The sequence below is a fragment of the Tetrahymena thermophila genome, assembly GCF_000189635.1.
Source record: "Tetrahymena thermophila SB210 genomic scaffold scf_8254611, whole genome shotgun sequence".
Taxonomy (NCBI): domain Eukaryota; phylum Ciliophora; class Oligohymenophorea; order Hymenostomatida; family Tetrahymenidae; genus Tetrahymena; species Tetrahymena thermophila.
Genome location: NW_002476381.1, coordinates 101,599 through 124,725, shown reverse-complemented (window position 1 = coordinate 124,725; position 23,127 = coordinate 101,599). Strand labels below are relative to the sequence as shown.

The 23,127-nt window shown below is 21.5% G+C and overlaps 7 protein-coding genes across 7 annotated transcripts; 2 read left to right on the top strand and 5 right to left on the bottom strand. All coding sequences in view use genetic code 6, as the record gives it.

Moving 5' to 3' along the window:
• Positions 1-208: 208 nt before the first annotated feature.
• TTHERM_00476760 (hypothetical protein) lies at positions 209-727 on the bottom strand (the record flags this gene model as incomplete). Its single annotated transcript, XM_001017383.3, has 1 exon — positions 209-727. Exon 1 carries the CDS (start codon positions 689-691, stop codon positions 209-211), a length of 483 nt encoding a protein of 160 aa, XP_001017383.3. The 5' UTR covers positions 692-727.
• A 2,991-nt stretch (positions 728-3,718) lies between these two features.
• Positions 3,719-5,688, bottom strand: TTHERM_00476750 (MORN motif protein; the record flags this gene model as incomplete). Its single annotated transcript, XM_001017382.1, has 2 exons — positions 3,719-4,365; positions 5,097-5,688. 2 exons carry the CDS (start codon positions 5,686-5,688, stop codon positions 3,719-3,721), a joined length of 1,239 nt encoding a protein of 412 aa, XP_001017382.1.
• Positions 5,689-7,984: 2,296 nt separating this feature from the next.
• On the bottom strand, positions 7,985-9,012 carry TTHERM_00476740 (hypothetical protein; the record flags this gene model as incomplete). The annotated part of the gene is made up of 4 exons (XM_001017381.2): positions 8,820-9,012; positions 8,479-8,586; positions 8,290-8,412; positions 7,985-8,040 (listed from the first exon to the last, which is right to left on the bottom strand). Exons 1-4 carry the CDS (start codon positions 8,944-8,946, stop codon positions 7,985-7,987), a joined length of 414 nt encoding a protein of 137 aa, XP_001017381.2. The 5' UTR covers positions 8,947-9,012.
• A 1,323-nt stretch (positions 9,013-10,335) lies between these two features.
• TTHERM_00476730 (hypothetical protein) lies at positions 10,336-11,997 on the top strand (the record flags this gene model as incomplete). Its single annotated transcript, XM_001017380.3, has 1 exon — positions 10,336-11,997. The coding sequence occupies one exon, from the start codon at positions 10,336-10,338 to the stop codon at positions 11,995-11,997; it is 1,662 nt and encodes a 553-aa protein (XP_001017380.2).
• Positions 11,998-12,497: 500 nt separating this feature from the next.
• Positions 12,498-18,030, top strand: TTHERM_00476720 (hypothetical protein; the record flags this gene model as incomplete). Its single annotated transcript, XM_001017379.2, has 11 exons — positions 12,498-12,682; positions 12,756-13,292; positions 13,352-13,519; positions 13,599-13,955; positions 14,031-14,101; positions 14,157-14,300; positions 14,386-14,427; positions 14,475-14,888; positions 14,949-15,612; positions 15,676-17,908; positions 17,974-18,030. The coding sequence occupies exons 1-11, from the start codon at positions 12,633-12,635 to the stop codon at positions 18,028-18,030; spliced, it is 4,737 nt and encodes a 1,578-aa protein (XP_001017379.2). The 5' UTR covers positions 12,498-12,632.
• A 904-nt stretch (positions 18,031-18,934) lies between these two features.
• On the bottom strand, positions 18,935-20,009 carry TTHERM_00476710 (cytochrome b5-like heme/steroid-binding domain protein; the record flags this gene model as incomplete). Its single annotated transcript, XM_001017378.2, has 5 exons — positions 18,935-19,010; positions 19,110-19,267; positions 19,330-19,429; positions 19,505-19,700; positions 19,841-20,009. 5 exons carry the CDS (start codon positions 20,007-20,009, stop codon positions 18,935-18,937), a joined length of 699 nt encoding a protein of 232 aa, XP_001017378.2.
• Positions 20,010-21,342: 1,333 nt separating this feature from the next.
• Positions 21,343-22,207, bottom strand: TTHERM_000476709 (mago nashi family, integral exon junction complex protein; the record flags this gene model as incomplete). The annotated part of the gene is made up of 7 exons (XM_012797932.1): positions 21,343-21,357; positions 21,410-21,454; positions 21,538-21,618; positions 21,683-21,770; positions 21,824-21,887; positions 21,966-22,084; positions 22,173-22,207. The coding sequence occupies 7 exons, from the start codon at positions 22,205-22,207 to the stop codon at positions 21,343-21,345; spliced, it is 447 nt and encodes a 148-aa protein (XP_012653386.1).
• Between the last annotated feature and the right edge of the window lie 920 nt (positions 22,208-23,127).

Genomic DNA, 23,127 nt, shown 5'->3' with positions numbered 1-23,127 from the left:
TGAGAATCAAGAAAGAAATGAAGAGATAATTCTTATTTTGTTAAATATTTTCTTCTAATTTCAGTTGTTTAAGCAAGAAGATTTAATTTTTTTAAAATTTAGTTAAAGTTAAATTTTAAAATTTATAATAAATTTTACAATTCATTTTTGTATGCAGCAGTAGAAATTAATTACAAAATTGTCTATCATGTCAGAAAGACCTTTATCTTCAAAAAGAAATGATATTTTGGATCAAGTCGCTTTTGAGATTTTAATATTCAATATCATATTATTTAGACAAATTTTAAAATAAAATTGTATATCTAGTAGAGCATTCAATAATTTATTTAATTTCAAATTTGATTACAATAGTGATGTCATTATAAACTTCAAACAGTTCATCCGTTTCTTCATTGAAATCAAAGTCCATAACCTTTTTTTAGTACTGAGCTATGTAATTATAAGGAGAGACTTCTTAGATAGTCAATTAGTCAAATTAGCTTATGATAGATATTAATTCATCAGGGTTAAGGTTAGTGATTAAATCATTCAAGTATAAATGATGTTTACTAACTTAAGAAATTTAGTTAAATTTATTCTCATTTACAGTAAGATAACTAGCCTTTTTTGTATGCTTTGTTGATTTATAAATTTTTTTTGATTTTTATGCCAAAAAAGAGACTTTAGGATTTTAGTTGATTTTAATAGTCATTTGATTTTTTTATTATTATTTTTTTTCATGTTAATTAATTATAATAAATTATTGAGTGAGATCGAAGGCTTTTTAAAACAACTATTCAAAATAAAAGTCTTTTATATTTTAATAAAAGACTTTTATTAAAACACTTTTATTTTTAGTTTAATTTAATTTAGAAAAAAATTTTATAAATCAAAAAAATAAATTATTTTAATCAATTGCAAATATTACACCTAAAACCAATAAAATAGTTTCATAAGCAACTAACTCAATTATTTAATATATTATTTTAGAGTTATCTTTGTAGAGATGAAGTATAAAAAGAATTTTATCTATACCAAGAAATTTTGGTCTGTAATATATTAATTAATATTTTTATCATAAATTTTAAATTACTGTTTAAATATTCTAAATAAAGAAATATTAAAATTCTTTTATTTATCACATAATTTAAGCAAAACTAAAAGATAAATAAAAATAATTAATTTTATCATATGAAAATACATCACATATTTTTGAAAGTCTTATTTTATAGCTTTATAAAAAAAATTGACTAAATAGTTTTTACTTTTTGTAAAAAAAAGTTAACTTCATATTCAAATGATATAGAAAAATTATCTATTTTAAGCCTAGATCATTTTTAATTTTTTAAATAATTAAACATTTTGCACACTAGACAAAAGCAAGCATAGCTTATTTAGCTAATAAAATAATAAAAAGACTTTAAAAATCTTGTATTTATTTTAAGTTTATAAAAAAGTAAAAATACAATGAATTAGAAATAATATTTTATTTTTTACACTCAAGATTAATTTAAAAATATATATATTCCATTAATTAATAAATCATCTAAATCTACTACTTTAAAAGATTTTCGAGTCTATTTTAACAACTTAAAAATGAATAAAAGAATAAAAAATAAAATAAATAAAATAAAAGTATTTCTTATTAATGATTTATTCATAATAATTTAACACATGTAACAAAGTTAGCTAATATTTTTTTCTATACTAAAAAGTTAAATAAATTGTGTCCCCTATAAATTAAGATTATAATTTCTATCCTCAATTAATTTAAGATTTTAATCATATTTTAATAAATAACTTTCTAGAAAATAATATTCTAGCTAAAGTAAATGAGCTAATTTTCAAAATGTGTTTTTTTAGTCATCATTCTTTTATTAACGATAAAGCTGATTTAAGCTTCTTCCTTTTTGTTATTTTTATTTCCTTGAAGTATAATTAAGTTTTTGTTTAATTTTTATCGTTCAGTAAAAATAATAATAATTATTATTTTCTCCTTTAATTTTTAGTTAATTTTTTTGGAAAATTTTGAAAAAAATAATATCAAAAACTATCAATTCATTCATTGATAAAAACAAACATTATGTGTAATTTTTTACAGCTATTAATTATTCTAAATTCTATTTATCTTTATATAAAATTTCGTTCGATTCTTAATCTTTAAGATTTCTTTTCTAAAAACAAAAATATATTGCAAATATTTTTTTGAAGAGAATGAAAAATATTTTTTACTTAATGGTCGAATTAGCGAAAAATTATTTATAATAGAAAACATTCAGATTTAGGAAACAAAAAATTTTTAACAAAAAATTCTTTAAAAAGTGTAATATATATTTTTTTTAAATAGTAAAATTACAAAAAAAGGTATTCCCTACTAAGAATTTTTGTAAAGCTTCGTATTCAATAAAAAATCTACGAAATCTACAACTATAGCTCCATCTATGCTTAATACGTATTCAACAATGAGATCACAGAACACAATCTAAAATAAATGTAAAAATGAAAATATTCTAATATTTTCTAGAGTCTTTAAAATTTGAAATTTTCTATTTTTTATCCTTGATATTTAAAATGTGTTCATTATTTTTATGTTTAATTGCTTTAAGTCATCCACCTTTTATCCCTCTTGAACATGAATTTATATTTTATTGAAGAATTTATTTTTTTCTAAATATTTTTAATTTTCTGGGAGTGAAAATACATTTTTACACTTTATTTTAAAATTTGCAATAGCTTATCAGATACTTTCTTTGTATTATTCGTTTTAAAATATTTTAAATAAACCTAAAAAATTATAGAAAAATACAAACAGTTTTGTTTTTGTCATAAAAGAGGATTCTAATTACAATAGAAAAATTATTTTAAATATTATTCTCAATCAAATTACAAAATTTTATAATAATTAACACCTTCTGAACGCACTAAAATATTTAAATAGATTTTTAATCAGATTTATAAGTGGGATTTACTATTAATATAGGGTAAAGCTAATGATTATTAATGAAAAATGGGTTCAACTCATATTTGTAAATATTATTTATTTAAATAATTAATTTATCCTTGATACAGAGATAGATTTACTTTTTTTGTTTGAAATATAAATAAAATAGTTTGTAATAAAACATATAAATATAAATGGTATTTAAGCAATATCTTTGAAGAAAGAGAAAAATTTTATAACACTAATGATAGAAAAATAATATATAAATGTTAATTTGTTTGCATTAATAAATTATTTATTTATTTATATTTGAGATTTTGATATTTTAATTTACTTAATAATATATCTGCTATATACATTTAGAAGTACTTAATATAAAGAAAGAAAGATTTGATCAATCCTCTTAGAAATAGTTTTATTTCTCTATTTTTATCAATAAATAAGCAAGCAATCAATTGAACGAACAATCAAAACTAATTTCTTTAAATATGATTTTAGATATATTTTAAAGCAGTATTCTTAGTTGAGTATTTTGTGTATTAGAATTATGAGAATTTATTGAAAGTTAGTTAGTTAGTTACTTCATTTATTAATTATTTGTGAAAATTGATTGTAAAATTTAATTTCTAGAAAACTATTTTATTTATTTTTGTAAAAGCTGTTATTTATTTTATAAACTCATTTCGTTTTTTTTTTAATTAAACTAATTTGGAATTAAAATTTGGTATTTATTTTTTTCTTATTAACTAACGAAAAAGTCTCTCCTTTTATTTTATACAAATACTTTTTTGCTTTTGTTCATTTACACTTAGCTGAGATTTCTGGAGGCAAGCATACTTATGTCTCAATATAAATGTCATAAATTTTTGGATCAAAATTTGGAAAATTGTGTTTTTGAGCAAAATCTCTAATTTATTTTATAATATCCAAACACTCACTTTCTTCTGTAATTTGTGCATTTATCCATTTAACTCTCTTTCCTTCTTTCATTGACCCATATTTTTTTTCTCCTTTAGAGTTAGTAAAAATTCCAACTCCATTCTGTTTACCATTTTCCCAAAGACCTTCGTATTTCTTGCCGTCACCCCATTTAAATACTCCAAAGCCATGCTTTTTATCATCTAGATATTAGCCTTCATAAGATCTTTAATCCTTCCAAACAACCATTCCGTAGCCATGCATTTTACTTTATTTCCACTAGCCTATATACTTTCTCTGGTCTGGCCAAACATAATATCCCACTCCATGTATTTCACTGTTTTAAAATTCTCCTTCATAATATGAATTATCTGCGAAAGTTAATTTTCCGTATCCTTCTTTCTTTCCTTTAACATAGTTTCCTTCATACTGAGTACCATCGGGCCAAATTTCAAGGCCTTATCCATGCTATTTATCATTTTCCCATTAACCAACAAATTTAGCTCCACTGCTATGGTTATAAACTCCTATTTATTATTAAAATAATAAAGTAATTAATAATTTTATTAAAAATAATAAATTTTAGAAATCTGTGTAAATAGAAAGATATATCATAAAAATATTTATTTTAATTAAATTCATCAAAGGAATTTCTAAACAAAAAATTAAAATTTTTATCTTTTTAGGAAAAATAATTTTTATCATTCATGAAAAAAGTGAAGGACCAATTAGATAAAAGATCTTATTAATAATTTCTATTCTTTATTAACTTTAATAAAATAAGTAATAGCTAAAAGTAAGCTCTAACCAAAATGATTAGGAAGTAAATTAAATATATAAGAATAATTAAATAAAAGGGATGAGAGAATCTAAACAAAGATCTTATGAAGGATAGAGTAATTTTTCTAGCTTGAAGGTAATAAAAATCTTTGAAAATATAAAAAGCTTGAAATTTAGTATTTTATCTCAAATATTAGTTCAAATTTGCTAAGAAATTCAATTAAATTCTATTTGTTCATTAGTAAATGTTAATCAATAATTAACTAACAAAATAATTGGGTAATCAATTAACATTTTATTGATTCTGGTTGATAAATTTCTTAAGACTGATATTTAAACTTAGATAATTAACAAATAATCAGTCAATCAATCAAACGATTATATGCTCAAACAAATAAATAAATTAATAACTAAACTTTCTATTAAAATACTTCTAAAATATTTTGTTTATTGTCATGCACATATTAAATTATTTTACCATATCCATTTGCTTTGTCATTCAACCAATCACCTTCGTATATATCACCATCTACATGATATAATTTTCCTTTTCCATTTGCTTTGTTATCCTTCCAATCTCCTTCATAATAAGACCCATCTGGCCATACTTATTTTCCATAACCTGACTTTTTGCCCTAAAGCCATTCTCCCTCATATTTTGTCCCATTTTCAAATATAATTTACTTTAATTTCATTCTAAAATTTTAACTTTATGTTTATTTGATGAGTTAATTATCTTCATCTGAAACAGCTTTATTTGAATATTGATCTTTTAAAATGTTGCTTTTACTATTTAATAATGCTATCGAGGATTCAAGTCCTTATCTATCCTTGTTGCCAGGGCTTTAATTATTATCATTTCCTGAAGAATGCTTATTGTGATCATACGTATCATCTTTTTCCTTGCTGAAACCATATGTTGTTGTGTCTTCATCGTGATTAATTCCATTTGCATAATTACGCTAATTGGTTTTTTCTAATGTAGTAATTTCTGCTGTTCCATTTTCATTATTTTTTAAAACTAATTCATTTTCTTTCGAGCAGCAGTTAACTCCACTGCAATTACCCATGATTACTTAAAGAGTAAAATATCTATATTTAATATCCCTAATTACCTAATTTGTGTTTTGCTTTTTATTTTGATATGATTATTTATATTGTATTTATTTACTAAGCCTAATATCAAAGTTCTCCCTATTACTACTATTGATGCTTTAAACCAAAATACAATCGCTTAAGGAAAGAAATACTTAGCTATATTAATTTATTTTAGCTTATCAGAGCTAATAGCAATGAAGAATTAACTTTTGCGGACTAAAAGAGCAAACCAACTTTTACTTACGATACTATCCAGCAAAATATAAATTCGACTCTAATTTTGAATAAATAAACTTTATATTTAATGCAATTAAATTCAACTACAGTTTTCAACGTAAATTATTTATATGATTTGTAATGTTTGTGTATTAATTAAATAATTAAATGTGTTCTTCTTTTTTCTTAATACCAAAACAAAACTAACAAAAATAAGTTTCCTTTACAACTAAAATACAAATAGTTGTTAGTCATTTAATATTTATTCTTTTTAAGCTTTATTTGCATGCACATTATTAAAATAATGTTAGATCATCTTTTTGATCTTAGAATATGTAAAATTATTTTATTTGAGTAGCATTAAAACTCAATTATTTTAATGAATTAAATTTTAGCTTCATTGACTCTTATTTGAAATAATGTTATATTGTATTTAATAAAAATTCACCATAAAAATGTCATTACAGCTTTTACAAAAATTATAAATTAAATTATTACATAAGTTTATTATTATATCCAGTAAATTTTTCAAACAAGTAGAATGTATGGAGTATTATTAATACTGTACTAATTTTTCCAAAAAAAAAACCTCCTTGATATTGATAATTAGCCAAATTTTTTGCATCTATTTTTAATTTCTTTTAAGAAAAATAATCGCTAATTTTTTCCATTAAGTAATACCATCAAATGTAAATTAATATTAGAAATATATATTCAAAATTTTTTAGAATCGTAGTTAAATTTATTTATATTTGTATTATTTTAATTTATGAAAAATGCTAATTAATTCAATTCAAAAACAATACAGAATATTTAGCTATACTAGTTTCTCATTTTTTGGATAAGTTTTATACAAATTCGGTGTTATTAAATGACTTTCTAAAAAAGTAAGCCAAAAAAACTCTTGACATAGAAAAAATAGATAGAAAATGAGAATTCATGTTATTTTTGAATAATTAAGTTTGATTTATTCATTATTTAAAACTAAAAATAAATTAAATTTGAAAATAAAAAGTAACTATAAAAAGATTCTTAAATACTAATTAAAGATTATTAGCAAATTAATAAAGAATTATATTCAAGCAAAAGATTGTTTCCAAATTAAAATGTTAAAAAAGTTATTGTTAACTTTTACTTTTATTCTATTAAGAATATGTTGAAATTGTAATATATCTAATTTAAAATTAAATAATATTATAAATAACAGATTAACAGTTTTAAAAATTATTTTTTTTTTGAGATTAATATTTTATTATTATTTTTATCAAATGAAATAATAAATAATAAATAATCAACCCTTTTTTGAAGCAATAAATAAATAATAGTTAAATAACTGATATTTTTACTATTAAATAAATTCAAAATAATAGTTTAATACTTAATATTTCTCCATTCATTTTATATTTTTGAGCATATTTTTACTAAAATTTAAATTTATGTCGCTAATTAATTTGAAAGAAATTTCTTTATTCGCTTTACTTTTTTAAATTCTTAAAAATTTTTTTAATTATTAATTTTTTATTTAATTAATATCATTCAAGATTATTAAAAAGTTTCTATAATCTTAATTTTGTTAATATATACAATTTATTAAGAATAAATGATCATTTCTAATAATTATTTTACAATAATTCATCTAAGGATTAGAAATAACAAAAGTCATATATTAATAAATTTGATTTTTAATTATTTTAAAATCTAATACAAACTTAAAGGTTTAATCTCGTATAAATTATATAGGATACTTTGAGAAAATACTCCATACTTAAAAAAATAAATATTTTTGTTTAAAAACAGGTAATTAAAATCGATAAATTAATTAATAAAAAAACGATTAAAATATAATTTTTTATAATAAACACAAAAGTAGATTAGGACTTAAAGTAATAAGCAGAATCTATTTATTTTACTTGATTATAAGCATATTTTTACAAATTAAATTTTAATGCTATAATAATTTAACTCTAATTATAAACAATAATTTGCTATATTTTGCCATGATTTAATAAAAAGAGAAAAACTTCTTTTCTTGCTGATTGAGAAGCTCTACCATCACATCTTACTTTCAGATTTCTTTGAGGTTGAGGTAGATTCCTTCTTTTAATTTTCTTTTTTAGAAAATAAAAAAAAATTAAATATTTTACTTAATAATACTTTTTAAACTAATATAGTAAGCAAGCTTAATTGAAAAAGCTTAAAACTAATTTATATTGTTGCTATTATTTTTTATTATATCATTTATAAATGAAGCCCTTTAAAATAAATATTAATGTAGAGTATGTATGTATTTATTTATTTTTTGTTTTAAATATTTAATTCAAAGTTTATTTATAAGTGCTGAAATTAGGTTAAATTACCTTTAACCTTATTTTAGATTTTAGAAATCTTTTTCAAATTCTCCTCTTTATTATAAAAATCCAAGTCAACTTCTTCTCCATTATCAAGTTTTTCTACTCCCTTTTTATGATCTTATTCGACAACTTTAGTATTAAATAAAAAAAGATAAACATCATTTCCAGCTAATTTCCCTTTTCAGTGCTTCTTACTTTCCTATTTCTTTGTGGTTGTAGTTTTGGTTGTGGTAGATTCCTATTTTTCACCCTTTTTATTTGTGGTTGTAGTTGTGGTAGTTGTAGATTCCTTTTTTTAACTTTCTTTTTAATATTTAAAATGAATTCATTATGAGATGAAATTATCTTATTTAACTAAAAAATAGGCTAGATTAAAAAAAGCGGGTTATGATTTTACTACACACTCTATTTTAATTTGCAGCATATAAATGAAAACTTTGAAAAAATTATTGTAGAGTATTTATAATTTAGCAATTTTATAAATTTTAATCTCATTAAAAATGATTAATAAATAACAAAACTAGTGATAAGCCTACCTTTAAATTTATTTTAGATCATTTAAATCTTGGCCAAATTTTCCTCTTTTTAATAATGGTCTAAATCAACTTCTTCTCCATTATCTAGTTTTGTAACTGCGCTATTTTTTTGACAGCAACTTCCCATAATTTTTAGTGATTCTTAATGCTAATGTATTATTTATTATTGGATATTTTTATTTTCTTAATTGAATTTTTTAGATAAATTAGATAACTAATAAATAATTAATAAAAATTTATTAAAATTCAAAACACCTTTACCATCCTTTCAATCTTAATCAGTTTCTATGTAAAATAAATTCTTTCTTATTTAATTTTAATTCCTCATATATCAATTCAAGTGAATCTTTTATTGCCATGATTTAGGAAAATTAAATTAGTTATTAAAAATTTACAATTAGCTTAAAGACTGAATGACTGGTAGATTGATAATAGTTTTATTTAACATTGATAAAATTTAAGTTTAATCTTGAAGCACAATTTTAGTAGCTTTAAATAAGGTGGCTTGCCTACATTAAATAGAAAAGAGAGGATTTTAAACATAGCTATTTATTGCAAGTTTAAATTGTTCGAGCTTTTAATTAGTGATATGAATTCAAATACTTTATATTTTTTTCAATTTTTTATTGATTTGTTAAGAAAAATAAAATTATTCTAATCTCAAGCATAGATTTTTTCTAATATTAATTAAATTAAGTGTGAAGAAATTTATAAGAACATGTTTGATATCTTTTAAATCTTGAAAAATAAAAAGTAATCAGTTAAAACAAAAAATTAAACTAATATCAATTAACCTTTGATGATTGTGATTGATGGTTAACAAACAAAAGCTTATTACTTTAAAATTTTTTGTAAAAAGGTAAATAAAAAGACGATAAAGTCTTTTTGAAAAATAGAGATTTTCTAATATGAATTAAAATGAGTTGAAATAATTTTTAGAGTATTTTTATCAAAATTAATCAATTAAAACAAAAAATTAAATTAATATCGATTACTCTTTGAGAAATAGGAATAATTATTTTAAAAAAGTTTTTTTTTTTTAATTTATTTTAATAATAGTAAACTTAGAACAGAATAAAATCTTTTTAAAAAACTGAAAGGTATATAAAAAGAATTTGAAATTATTAAAAAGAATCTTGAAAAAGTTTTACATCAGTTAATTTATATAAAAAATTAAATTATTTTATTTGCTGCTTAGTAAATGTGCATTATTATTTTTAAATTTATTTCAAAAATGATATAAATGGAAAAATCTTTTTAAAAGTGATATTTTCAAAAGAAAATAAATACATAATACAAAATAAAAATGATTAAATTTTTTATATCTAATTATTAAAAAAAATATATCAAAAGTAATCAATTTATGTAAAGATTAAAGATTCTTTTATAAAAGTGAATAATTAAAAAAAAAATTGATTATTTTAAATATATTTTGGAGTGGTAAGTAAGCAATAAAAAGCAGAATTTAAATAAAATCTTTTTAAAGAAGTGAAATCGTAAGATTATATTAATATAAATGAATTGCTAAGTAAATGATTATTTTATTTTTTTGAATATAGACTCTATTTAGTAATCTTTAAAAATAATTGTTTTGTGTAATACCTAACCTAAACTGAAAAAAAAAATAATAAAAAAAACAAAAAAATTTGATAATAAAATACAAAATAAATAGATAGAATAAAAAATGGAAAAATAATAATCTTAAATATCTTAAAAAGTATCTTAAATTTTGAATAATGATGAAAAATGCTTTGTGTGTAAAGGATTAGAAGAACCGTCTATAGTAATATTCAGCAGTCTACCTAAAGAAAAGAATTTTGTTCAGCTTATTTGCAGCCAGTGTTTGAAAGCATAACAAAACAAATAAATTGATTCCTTAAACGAGACTACTGGTACAGATTAAAATAATGAAAACAAAATTGATTTAGTGTTGAAACATTAATAAAACGACTAAGGTGAGTGTAAAGAGTCCTAGTCTTAATAAAGTTTAGAGCTTTTTAATTCATGTTTAAACGAAAAAAATTAATCACTAAGAAGTGAATTATAAAATTAAAGCTCTATTAAAAATGACAAATAAGAATAAAAATTATTGAGTTAAATATCAGAAAATAGCTCATAAGCTATTTCTTAACTTTTTACTTGTGACTGTAGCCTTATAGATAAAAAAGATTTATTTACATTTTAAATTAAAGAAGAATCAATATAAAATCATTCTTTATTATCATAGAATTAATCTTCATCATAAAATAATGAAGAACTAAAGATATAGTCCAAGGTTTCATAAGATTAAGCTGAAAACAATGAAGAAAAGAAAATTTTAGAGCAGAAAAACTTGGAAAAGAGTGAATTTATCGAGTCTAAACCTGCATTTTTAATTTAGCCTTACCATGTTCAAATATCATTTGATTAATTAATTTCATAATTCGAATCTTCATTGAAATTTTAAAAACTTTAGTTGCTACAAAAATCTACAGAACTTTAGTAATTCATAAAAAGCTCCTTAAGAGTTATTTATGATATTTAATAAGAAGTAGAAAATATGCATAGTAGAATTAATGAAGTATCAAGTTAACCTGAAAGTTTAATTTATCAGCTAAAGGAAACAAATTTCTCATAAGATAGGCAGTCTCTGCTTGAATAATTAATTGAATATGTAGATTTAAATTAAAAAAGTGTAGAGGCTAAGCTTAAATAATTTAAGTTTTAAGAAAAAATTGATGATATTTAAACCAAGTTAGAGTATTTAAGTGAAAGTCTTCAACCTAATTTATTTGAATTAAATAGCCAAATCTATAAAGTTAAAAAGGAAACTGTAGATCATTGCAACTATTTACTCTCTAAGTTAAATATTAAAGGAAAGTGGAAATAATATTCTGATATTTAAATGGATGAAGAAATTATGCATCCTGGTATGAGAGGAGTTTATAGATTTAGAATAAGCTAAGATGGAAGGGTATCAAGAGGGACAAATACAGGATATGTTTACTTAGCATATACAACAACTGAAGAATACGCTAGATATGATTTTTGTAATCTCAAACAATAAAATTAAGGATGGTTCCCTGGTAGTAGCAGTAGCTAAGACCCAATAGCAGAATAACTAGCTTCATACTTTTTAGAACAAAGAGAGAAAATTTTGAATCTTTAGAGAAAAATTTCAAATTTTATAGATTCTTGATCATTAAAATTAAAAGAAATTTAATTAATTTTTTATAAAAATAGTTTATTTATTTTTGCAGAAAATTTATTTTTTTTTGATATTTTTTTAAATTGTTTTATAAAGAAAGAGAATTAGAAATACAAATTTATTCAAAATATCTTTTTATATATATTTTTTTCTGACAATGACAGCTTTTAAAACTAAAATTTAATAAAAAAAGTTGATTTTTTATCTTAAAATGCTACTTTTAGCTTTAAAGTAATTCTATAAAATGCTTTTTTTAAATAAAATGAAAGTTTTGTGATAATTATTTAGTTTATTAGTGATTTAAATAAAGATTTACTTACCAAAGAATATCTCTTAAAAATTTAAAAAATAAATGCTTTCATGAAATCCTAATTTTTAATTTTTTACCAGTGCTTTATCAAATTTTCTTGTGAAGGGAATAATTAATTAATTAATGAGTTTGTTTAATTGATTTATTATTATCAAATCTTTAATTTTATAAATTTTGAAACAATAATTAGAAATTTATAATAATTAAACATTTAGATATAGATAATTACTAGGCTTAGGGCTATAGGAATAAACTAATACAATTAGCTAAGTTATTTTTTTTATTTATAAGTAGTAGAAATAGGCATAAATTAAAAATGTTCGATGATGATGATTTATTAGACGAAAATAATGATTTGAATCATATGTAATTTCAATTATAAATTAGATTGCATACTTTTTTCAATAATCATTTCTATAATATCTTACTAATAAATTAGCAACTACAATAGTAGAAGAGGAGGAGCTGCTGCTGCATAAGTTGCTAAAAAGCCTGCTCAATAACAATAGAAGTAGTCTGAATTCAATTATAACGATATTGAATTTTCTGATGATGATATTTTGAAAGAAAGCGTTCCAAAATAGCAATAAAACAATTAAAAAAGAGGAAGCGACATTGATGATTTTGGGTTTGGCAATCACTAAAAGAATTAACATAATAATAATAACTCGAATTCAAAATAGCAATCAGCTCTTCCTCCTATTCAAAATAATTCAAGTCTTCCTTCAATTAATAAGCCTGCTTCGAAGTAACCTATCAGTCTAGATCCATTTAAAATTGATGAACCAATTCATAAGCCAGCATAAAAAAAAGAAGAATAAGAATTTGATGATTTGGATGATTTAGATGATATTTATGATTAAAGTCATAACAATAAAAAATAAGAATCCCCAATAAAAAATAAAAGCGAATAAGGTGCAACAGAGGCAATTAAGTCAAAGCCAAATTTTGGTAAAGCAAATATCAAACAAGAGCAGTAAATATAAATTATATTTTAAATTTTGAGTAGAGATGAAATAAATGATTTAATAATAGGATCAAAAAGCAATCAGAAAATAATAGCTTTGAAGATTTAGATGATAATTATTATTAAAATAATTCTAAAAAGTAAGAATCGCCTGTTAAACCACAAAGCAGATCAGGTGTAACAGAAGCAATTAAATCAAAGCCAAATTTTGCCAATTAAAAAATCAAGCAAGAGCCGTAAATTTTTTTTTTTTTTTTTTAATTTTAAATTTTTGAAGGTGTTTTAGTAGAGATGACAAAAATAATTTAATAATAGGATCAAATAGTAATAAGAAAATAAAGATTTTGAAGAAGAGTACTACGAAGGCTTTGATGATGATGATAAAGGAAACAAAAATGATAGAAATAAAAACAATATATAAGAAGAGGAAGCTTTGAGTAGTTTATCAGATTTACCAGATATCGATTAAGCTTCTCCTAAATATGAAAATCAAAACAATAACAAAAATATTCACTCAAATAACTAAAAAAAAAGTGATAGCAACTTCAGACAAGACTATGATTAAGAGGAGGAAGAAGAAGAAGATAATTATAATAATAAACATAAAGAGTCTAAACCATTCAGCATATAAAATAAAAAAAATGAGAAAGCACCCTCTAAATAAAATTTACCGTAGTTTAAATGATTCTTTTCATAGAATGAATTTTAATTTTTCAAATTAATTTCAATAAATAATTTTATAAAAAGACCTTAACCATAAAAAACAAATGCTTAGCAAAAAAGAAACGCAAATGATTCAGCAGATCGTTAAAGAAAGAGTAAAATTTTATTTGAAAAAAAAAATCAATCAAATTTATCATTGACTTAATTTAGAATCTCGTGAATTGAGCTCAGGAAGTTAGAGAAGAAACTCTGAAAATTATCTCGCCTCTAAGCCTGCTAATAATAAGGTAGCATCGAGAGAAGCAACAAGAAATAAGATTCCTCCTTCTTCTTCTAGTAAATCTTAGCCAAAGTGTAAACTAACCTAACTTTTATTCACTTTGAATCTTATAAAAAATTATTGTTTGAATTTTTAAATATTTTATTTTTATATTTAAAGCGAGGTAGTTTTCAGCTGGCAGAATGTTTAAGATGCTCAATAGTAAATATTATGTCATAATTAAAAATATTAAAATTTAAATTATTTAGTGAAAGATCTTGAAAAACTACTTGAAGAAAAAAACTATGATCACATGAGCTTCAAAGATTTGAAAATAGAAAACGAATCTTTAAGGGAGAAATTAAAATAATTTAATCAGCAATTAACTGAAAAGATAGAGCATAATTAAACTTTAATTTAGAAATAAGCAATTTAATAGAATTCTTCTAATTAGCCTCGTTCTAGAAGCAATTAGATGAGGACTGCTGATGCAGAGCAAGAAAATAACATGAAAATCATGAAGAGATTATAGGAAGAATATGATAAATTGGAATCAAGACTACTTGTTGTAGAAGATTAATCTTATGTAAGCAAACTCAAGCAACAAATAGAGTCTGCAAAGTTGGTTATCAACAAATTCAAAATTGACATTAAGCACGTTATACTTAAAAATGACTAACAAGGTAAAAATAAATAATGAAAATAATTAAATTAAAATTTATTATTTTAAAATTTGAAATAAGCTAAGGAACTCAGTAAAATTGAAAGAGGTGATGGAATACCTGGTAGTGTAAAAGAATCTCATAATTTAAAAATAGAAATCTAGCAATATGTTAATAAAATAAATGAGCTTTAGAAGAGAAAAGAAGAAATCGAAGACATGTTTAAAAAGAAAGCTGATCAAATTGAAATAAAGGAGAAAGAGTTTAATGAAAAAGTTAGAGAAGCGAAGCAGCTAAATGTTGATGTAAGTCTTTAGTCAAACTCTTACAAACGCAAGGAGAAATACAGAGATTTGCAAAAAGATTTAGAAAATTTAATAAAAAGCAACTAAACAGCTTAAAAACTATGCAACACAAAAGAAAATATATAAAAGAGAGAGTTAGAGGAAGTCCAAAGAGAAATCTAAAATAAAGATGATGAAATAAATTAAATGGAAATCGAAATCATTGAATTAAAGAATAGAATTTCTGATAGAATTGATAAGGAAAAAATTTACTCAAGTAACTTAAAGGAAATTTTCAATAGGTTACCTGAAAGCAGTATTGGAATGCATCATCACAGATCAACTGAATCTTTAAATAGAAACAAAAATTTAGAAAGCAGTCTAACTCCAGTCAGACACAATAACCTTGTTAGTCCTTCTTCTAAAAATTCATCTAATTCCAAACCAAATCTTAAGTTTATGTAAAAAAAATAATAATAATAAAATAAAAATTTTAAATAAAACTTTTATTAAAATAAATTTAGAAAAAAAGAAAACTACACTAAAAAAGAAGAAAAGAGCAAAGAAAGAAAAGGAAGCGATATAATAAAGGACGAGATTGAGACAGAAAGTATAAATTTCCACCAAAAAATACATTCAAAAAGCAACCTAAATTAAAACTAAATTGATTCAGATTCAAAGGAAGAAGTTATTTCAAAGCCTTTCAATTTTAAGAAAAATAACAATTAGGAAGCAAGAGTTTGGAAACCGGAAGATAATTAAAATAGCAATAACAATCTGAACAGTAACAGTAATTTATAATAGTCTCCTTTGAAAAATTAATTATAAACTCCTACTTCTTAGAATGTTGATACTCCTCATTCATTTAACTTTAAAAAGAAAAATGATTAATAGGGTGACAATAATTAATTAAAACAGCCTTAATAAGGCAGCTAGTAGCAATTACTATCAAATGATAATTTAAACAATAAACAATAATCATAAACTCAGTTAGATCAAAATAAAGAATAAGAAGAAGTTTTCTCAAAGCCTCAGAAAATGTTTAAATTTAAGAAAGAAAACAATAACGAAAGCAGTCATTAAGGAGGTGGTGGCGATTACAATCCACTAGAGAGCATAGGATAAAACAACTAAACTTAGAATTAACAATAAGTATAACCTTAAAAGTAAGAAGATGAAGGATATAATTTTTCTGCTAATTCCAGAGTTTCGAGAGTTCGTCATAAAGGAGGAGCTACATAAGGTTAACCAAATGAGTAGCAATAACTTTCTAAAATAGATGAAGAAAAATCCAAAATCGAAAATGAGAAATCAGCAATAACTTCAAATGAAAAATAAGTTAGTGGAGGAGGATATAACCCTTCAGCGTTGACATAAAATAGTAATCCTTAAGGTGGTTTAGGTGGAGGTTATGCATTTAGCGGACTTGATTCCAATAAAAATGCAAACTAAAACAGCTTAAATAATATTAGTGATTCTTATTAACCTACTGCAGGAGTGAGCAGAAGAAGGCAGGGAGCAGGTTCTAATATGAATAGTGATATCAGTGCAGGATATATGCCATCAACTTTAGCAGCTTAAAATAATTTAGATAACAATTAAAAGAATAACGATTTTGATAATAAAAACAATTTCAATTCATTCGGAAACAGCAATTCGGTTTCGAATAATTTAAATAATGATAAACAACAATAAAATGATGATTTCAATATAAATGCAGTTTCAAGAAGACGTGGAGTAGCAAATTAATAAAAAGATGATAGCTCAAATAATGTAGTTGGTGAGTATAATTTTTCTAGGAATCAAGTTAGCAATAATGAGTAAAAGCCTAGTAATAAGCTTGATGATAATAAATGGAACTGGAATACAGGAAATGAAAATGCAACAAATAATAATAACAATTTCTCAGTAAACAATAACATAGATAAATTTGGATAAGGCAACAACTAATAGGTTCAATAAAATAATGAAAATAAATAAACAAGTAATCTATTAAATAAAAATAATAATAATGATGATAAATGGTCATGGAATAATAACGATACTAGTAATGTATTAGGTAAAGGAGGAATTAACCAAGCAAGTAATTGGAACGATAATACATTTGGTATGAACAATAACAACAATAGCAATATTAATAGTTAAAGCGTATAAGAACAGCCAAAGCAGTTTAATTTTAAGAAAAAGTAAGAAGAACAGCAATAAGTAAAATAAGAAAATGAAAATAAGTAAGATATTGTTGTAAATAAATAATAAATTCAGCAAGAATAACCAAAATAATAACAATAACAGTAATAGTAATAAACTTAACCTTAATAAATAAAAAAGCAAGATGATGATGTTATATTTTAAGGTCCAAATGACCGAAGAAGAGTAAATAAAAAGCCTAATGCTGCAGAGGCTGCTAAAGTATAAAAAAGAGATATTTTTGGAGGAGGAGATTCTAGTGACTAACAATTTAGTTTAGCTGCTCCTAAGGAAGTTGGTGGAGCAGGTGGGGAAAGCAAACCTATTCAACAGTAGTAATCTTATCAACCTTCTGGAATGAATTAAAAATCAAGTAATAAATCTCCATTTGATGATGACGATGATGGAAGTGGTTTGGATTTCTTAAAATAAGATAAGCCAAAAGTAAATTATAATGATGATGACGATGATGATTTCTTTGGTAAAAAGCCTTCGAAACCTACAAACCAGTAGTAACCTTCTTCACTAGGACTAGGCAGCAAGAAGAACTAAGAAAATAAACAAGAGAGAGTAATTAATTATTTTAAATTTATATTTAAATTAATAAATAAATATCTATTATATTTAAAAATTAGGAAAAGTAATTAGCAAGTAAAGCTTAGAACAATGATTTCTTCGATGATTTGATTTGAAAGAAAAATAAAAAATAAAAGCTTTTTTGATGCAGATTGACATTCTGCTGAGAATAATAATCATAATACATCCCTTTATTATTAATTAATATTTATAAATTAGAACAAATTAGTTATTTTAAACTTACATTTTTACTTAAAATAGTCGGTTAATAAAATGAATATTCTAAAAAATCTACCTTACAGATAAATTTATACTTATAAAAATAGTAAGTACAAGAGTTAATCCATCCTTAATATTTAAAATTCCTTTAATTTATTTGTTTTTTTGTATTTTTATTTTTATAGATTAAATATTACTAGAAATAAGTAACCAATAATGAGTAGATTAATCAATTATTTTATTTATTTATTAATTATTAATTTTATCCTGTTTATGATTAAAATTTTAGTTGATTTTATTTGAAAGAAAAATGAAAAAAAAAAATTATAGCTTTTTTGATGCAGATTGACATTCTGCTGAGAATAATAATCATAATACATCCCTTTATTATTAATTAATATATATCAATTACAACAAATTAGTTATTTTAAACTTACATTTTTACTTAAAATAGTCGGTTAATAAAATGAATATTCTAAAAATCTACCTTACAGATAAATTTTTACTTATAAAAATAGTAAGTACAAGAGTTAATCCATCCTTAATATTTAAAATTCCTTTAATTTATTTGTTTGTTTGTATGTTTATTTTTATAGATTAAATATTACTAGAAATAAGTAACCAATAATTAGTAGATTAATCAATTATTTTATTTATTTATTAATTATTAATTTTATCCTATTTATGATTAAAATTATATAAATAAGTAAATAATTTTATATGTTACATCTTTACTCTTAAATATATTAATTAATTAATTTATTTAGTTTTATTTAATTTAATCTTAAGAATTATTTTAAATCAAGCAACAGTTAAATCATCATCGAAATATAAATGAATTACAGGCCAATACCAATCTTTCTCAGGAACTCCCAACCTATTTATTTATTTATTTTTAAAGAATTGGTATTTTGGATAAAAATATTTTTTTTATAAATAAAATGTTAAAAAAATAAGCTAATAAATAAATAAATACCTTTCAAACTCTTCAGTTTAATCTATAATATTATTTTCCTCTAAGTTTAACTCCATATCAAGAGGCCTTCCTAATCTTTTCCATGTATAACTTGCTGCATGCTTATTTATTTCTTTGTATCTTTCTAATATTTCGTTTATTGTTTCTTCACAAGGCACCTTTATTTAGATTAAATAAAAGAAAAGAATTAAAAGCAATATTTATTTGAATAAGAAAATACTTCAATTATATCTGAATGTTCTGTCAACATATTTATGATTTTTATTTTAACACTTCTTACAGTAAGGCGTCCAATGAAATAGAGTGAATTTCTCCACCAACTTTAAATAAATTGAAATTTGTTTATTGATATGTATATTAAATATCTAAAAAAATTAAATTATTAATTCATTTACGGAGTTTGCACTTCTTAGAGATCAAAATTAGTTTCAGGACCTAAAGGAGGGATATGTAAATATTCTCCTTTAGGACAGTAAAATTTCTCTAATCCTGTATTTACATCAATCATTCTCCTAGGTTCTTTATTTTTAGGATCAAACCAATATGTAATATCAGTACCTGCCGCCTCTATAAGTGGCCTTGTCAATGGCGCTTTTATAAACAGAATAATATTAGCTTTAAATGAATTGCGAATCTATTTATAAATGTCTTAGCTTTGATTTTTCGTTTAATTGCTTTTGACTTTGCGAATGAAAATGGATTTAATTAATGATGAATTTTAACTGTTATACAATTAATATTTTATTAGATTAGAGGAGTAATGTCATAAACTTGATTGAAGAATGTAAGCCAACAATCATTAGCCTAATTATGCACTTTCAAATCTTCTATGGTATAATATCTTTTTTAAGTATATGGCTTAGGAAGAAACTATTTATTTGTTTTTTCATTTGAACTCATATCTATCTTTTTTGTGCTAAATTAATCTTTGATGCAAACACTATTATTTAATGAATAGCTTATTATGTTATGATATATGCTTATTGAATACTCTACTAATTTTTTTATTCACTATTTGCTAATTAACAAGCAAAAAAACTAACAAAACAAATGAATATTGATTTATTTATTTCAAAAAAATTTAATTTTTAGAGATTTAACCATAATATATTTATAAATAAATAAAAATTGTGAAAGTTACAAAAGAAATTTTTTTATGACCAATCTTTCTTTGTTTATTTAATCAATGAAAAATTATTTTTGATTAAATTAACATTTTATTTGATAAATTTTAGAATAAATAGATAAATAAATAAATAAATAATAAATATATTAATTATTTGATTCAAAACAATTAAATTAAATTTATTTGTTTCATATTTTTTTTAAAGCTTGTGGAATTATATTGTAAATAAATTTAATTAAAATAAATAACAATTAATCTATTTTATAAATTCAAATTTAATAACATTAATAAACACATAATCACAAAAATATCAATTTATAAAAGCAAAGAATATTAAAAAATTAGTTTAAAAAACTCATTTGCATTTTTAAAAAATCTCCTTTGCTATAAAATATGTGTTTTCCTAAACTTAAATAACTTTCTTTTTTATAATATAAGTTAACTAAGTCATTCCATTTTTGTATAAATTTGAGGTAAGTAAGTGATAAAAGTAATATTCTTTCACATCAAGTTAAATTTAATATTAGGATTAATTCACATAATTTATAACCACAATTAATTTTAACAAGGCCAGATTTAACTTGTTGATAGTAAGACATAATATTTAATTGCTAATAAAATAAGAGGAATAAATATTAAATTAATTTTAAGAACAAATAATTAATTGAATCTGTCTAATAAATAGAATAAGAAGATATTTGAATGGTTAATTATAATATAATTTTTATATTTATAAATTGAATTTAGTAAGAAGAATTTTTTAATTCAATGTTTAAAACTAAAAAATATTATTTTTTAATATATTTTATAAACATTATATGATATTTTTAATTTTTTTTAGATTAGTAGATGATTAATTATATTTATTATTTATTGTTGTTTTATAATAAATATCAATGAAATATTGGATTACTTTGCTGAATGATAACAGAAATATTTGCTAGGTTGTAAATAAACAAGAAAGAATACTTAAGTTTTTAAAATAATAAAAATTTAAGATAAATTTAAAATAAGAAATAGTATTTGTTACTTTTTTTTAAGGATAATATATATTTTAAAAATAGTACAAATATTAATATTTTTATAGAAATTATTTAAATTAACACTTCATACTGGTTTGATCTATTTTAAAAAATATTTTATCATTTAAATTAGGATCATCTAAAAAGTTTACTCTGAAATGAAGACCTATTAATGAAAAAACTAAAGCCTTTAAATCCTGTTTTAAAAAATTAATATTTCAAAATACAAATACATATAAAATTCAAGCTATCTATTAATAAATTGCTTTCTAATATTTACTTGAATGAGATAGAAAAATATTGCAAGACCATCTGCATCCTTGCTTCCTTTAATGTCACTTAGAGATCCTATCTTGCTAGTCTATTTTTATTTTAAAAATTTATTATTTATATCTGCTATTTATACATTTCAGATTCTTATTTACTGAAAAACTAATATGGGTTTTTCCTAATTTAATTTCAAGTTCTTATCTGCCATTTTTATCTGATCTTGGCCAGTTGCTGTCATCTTCTCTGTTAAAAAATAAATCATTTTTTTATTAAAAATTTTTTTTAAAAATTAATACTTCAAAATTTCACTGTCATCTATGATTCTTTTTAAAACTTACAAAACTATGTCATTAACATAAACTATTTTGATATTAAAAAGAATTGGTTCAAATATATTCATTCATTAATAATTATTTAATATGTTTAATATTTTCTAACCTTCTTTTCTAATCAATTTATCGCTTTTATAATTAGAATTATTGGCATATCTAAGTCTTCCATCTTTTCTGAATTCAAATTCTAAGAATTCATGACCGTATTGACCTTTATGGCCTACGCTATTAATTAAGGAATAAAATTGAGTGATTATGCATTATATATGATGGCTATTTCATCCAATTTATTTTATTTCAATTAACTAATTACTAATATCTGACGTAGAAATCTTCGTTTTAATCCATTTCTAAAAAATTAAGCTATTTTTGATTTTTAATATTTTTTGATATAATTTGAGTTAAATACAAAAAAAGATATACATGCAAAAGCAATCATCAAAAGAAAAATTATAATAATTATGCATAATTAAGATTATTTATCATTTAATTGTCTATCAATTTTTCAAAAAAAGGAAGAATATAATAAATCAACTATTTTTTTCATGATTGCAATGGTTCAATAGACATAAGTGTTTTTTATTTATTTAAGACTTAACTATTAGAGATATTTAAAATATTATATAAAAATATTTAATACATTTAAGATTAAAATAAAATGAGGTAAAGCAACCATTTTTAAACAAAAAAATTATTTTTAATGTATTTTAATAAACTAAAATTTTTTTCCCTAATCAAAATCCTATATTTTAATATTATTAATATAACTTTTATTAATGAATTAATATTTTAAAAATCAAATAAAATAATAATTTTTGAATGGATATTTTATGTAATAGCAAACAAACAAAAAAATTTGATTAAAAATGATTGAATAAATAAATAAATTTATTTAATAAATAAAAATATCAATAGAGTTTTGTTAAAAAAAATTATTTATATTTTTGCATAAATTTTATAATTTATAAAATGTTAACTTTATGTTAAAGAAAAAGATTATCTAAATATTTCATTAAAAAACTTAAATATCATATTCCAACTAATTAATATACATGGATAAGAATTTATAATTTAAAATTTACAAATTAGGTATGTATTTAGTTATATAAATAGCTCTTAATTTCAACTTTTATAGCTTCTATTTGATAAAAACTAACTCTTATTTCTTTATTAATAACCTGTAAAACAAAATTTATCAATTTTGTCAAAAAACTCTTTGCATTAAATAATATAAAAAATTAAAAAATGCCTGCGGAGGGGATCGAACC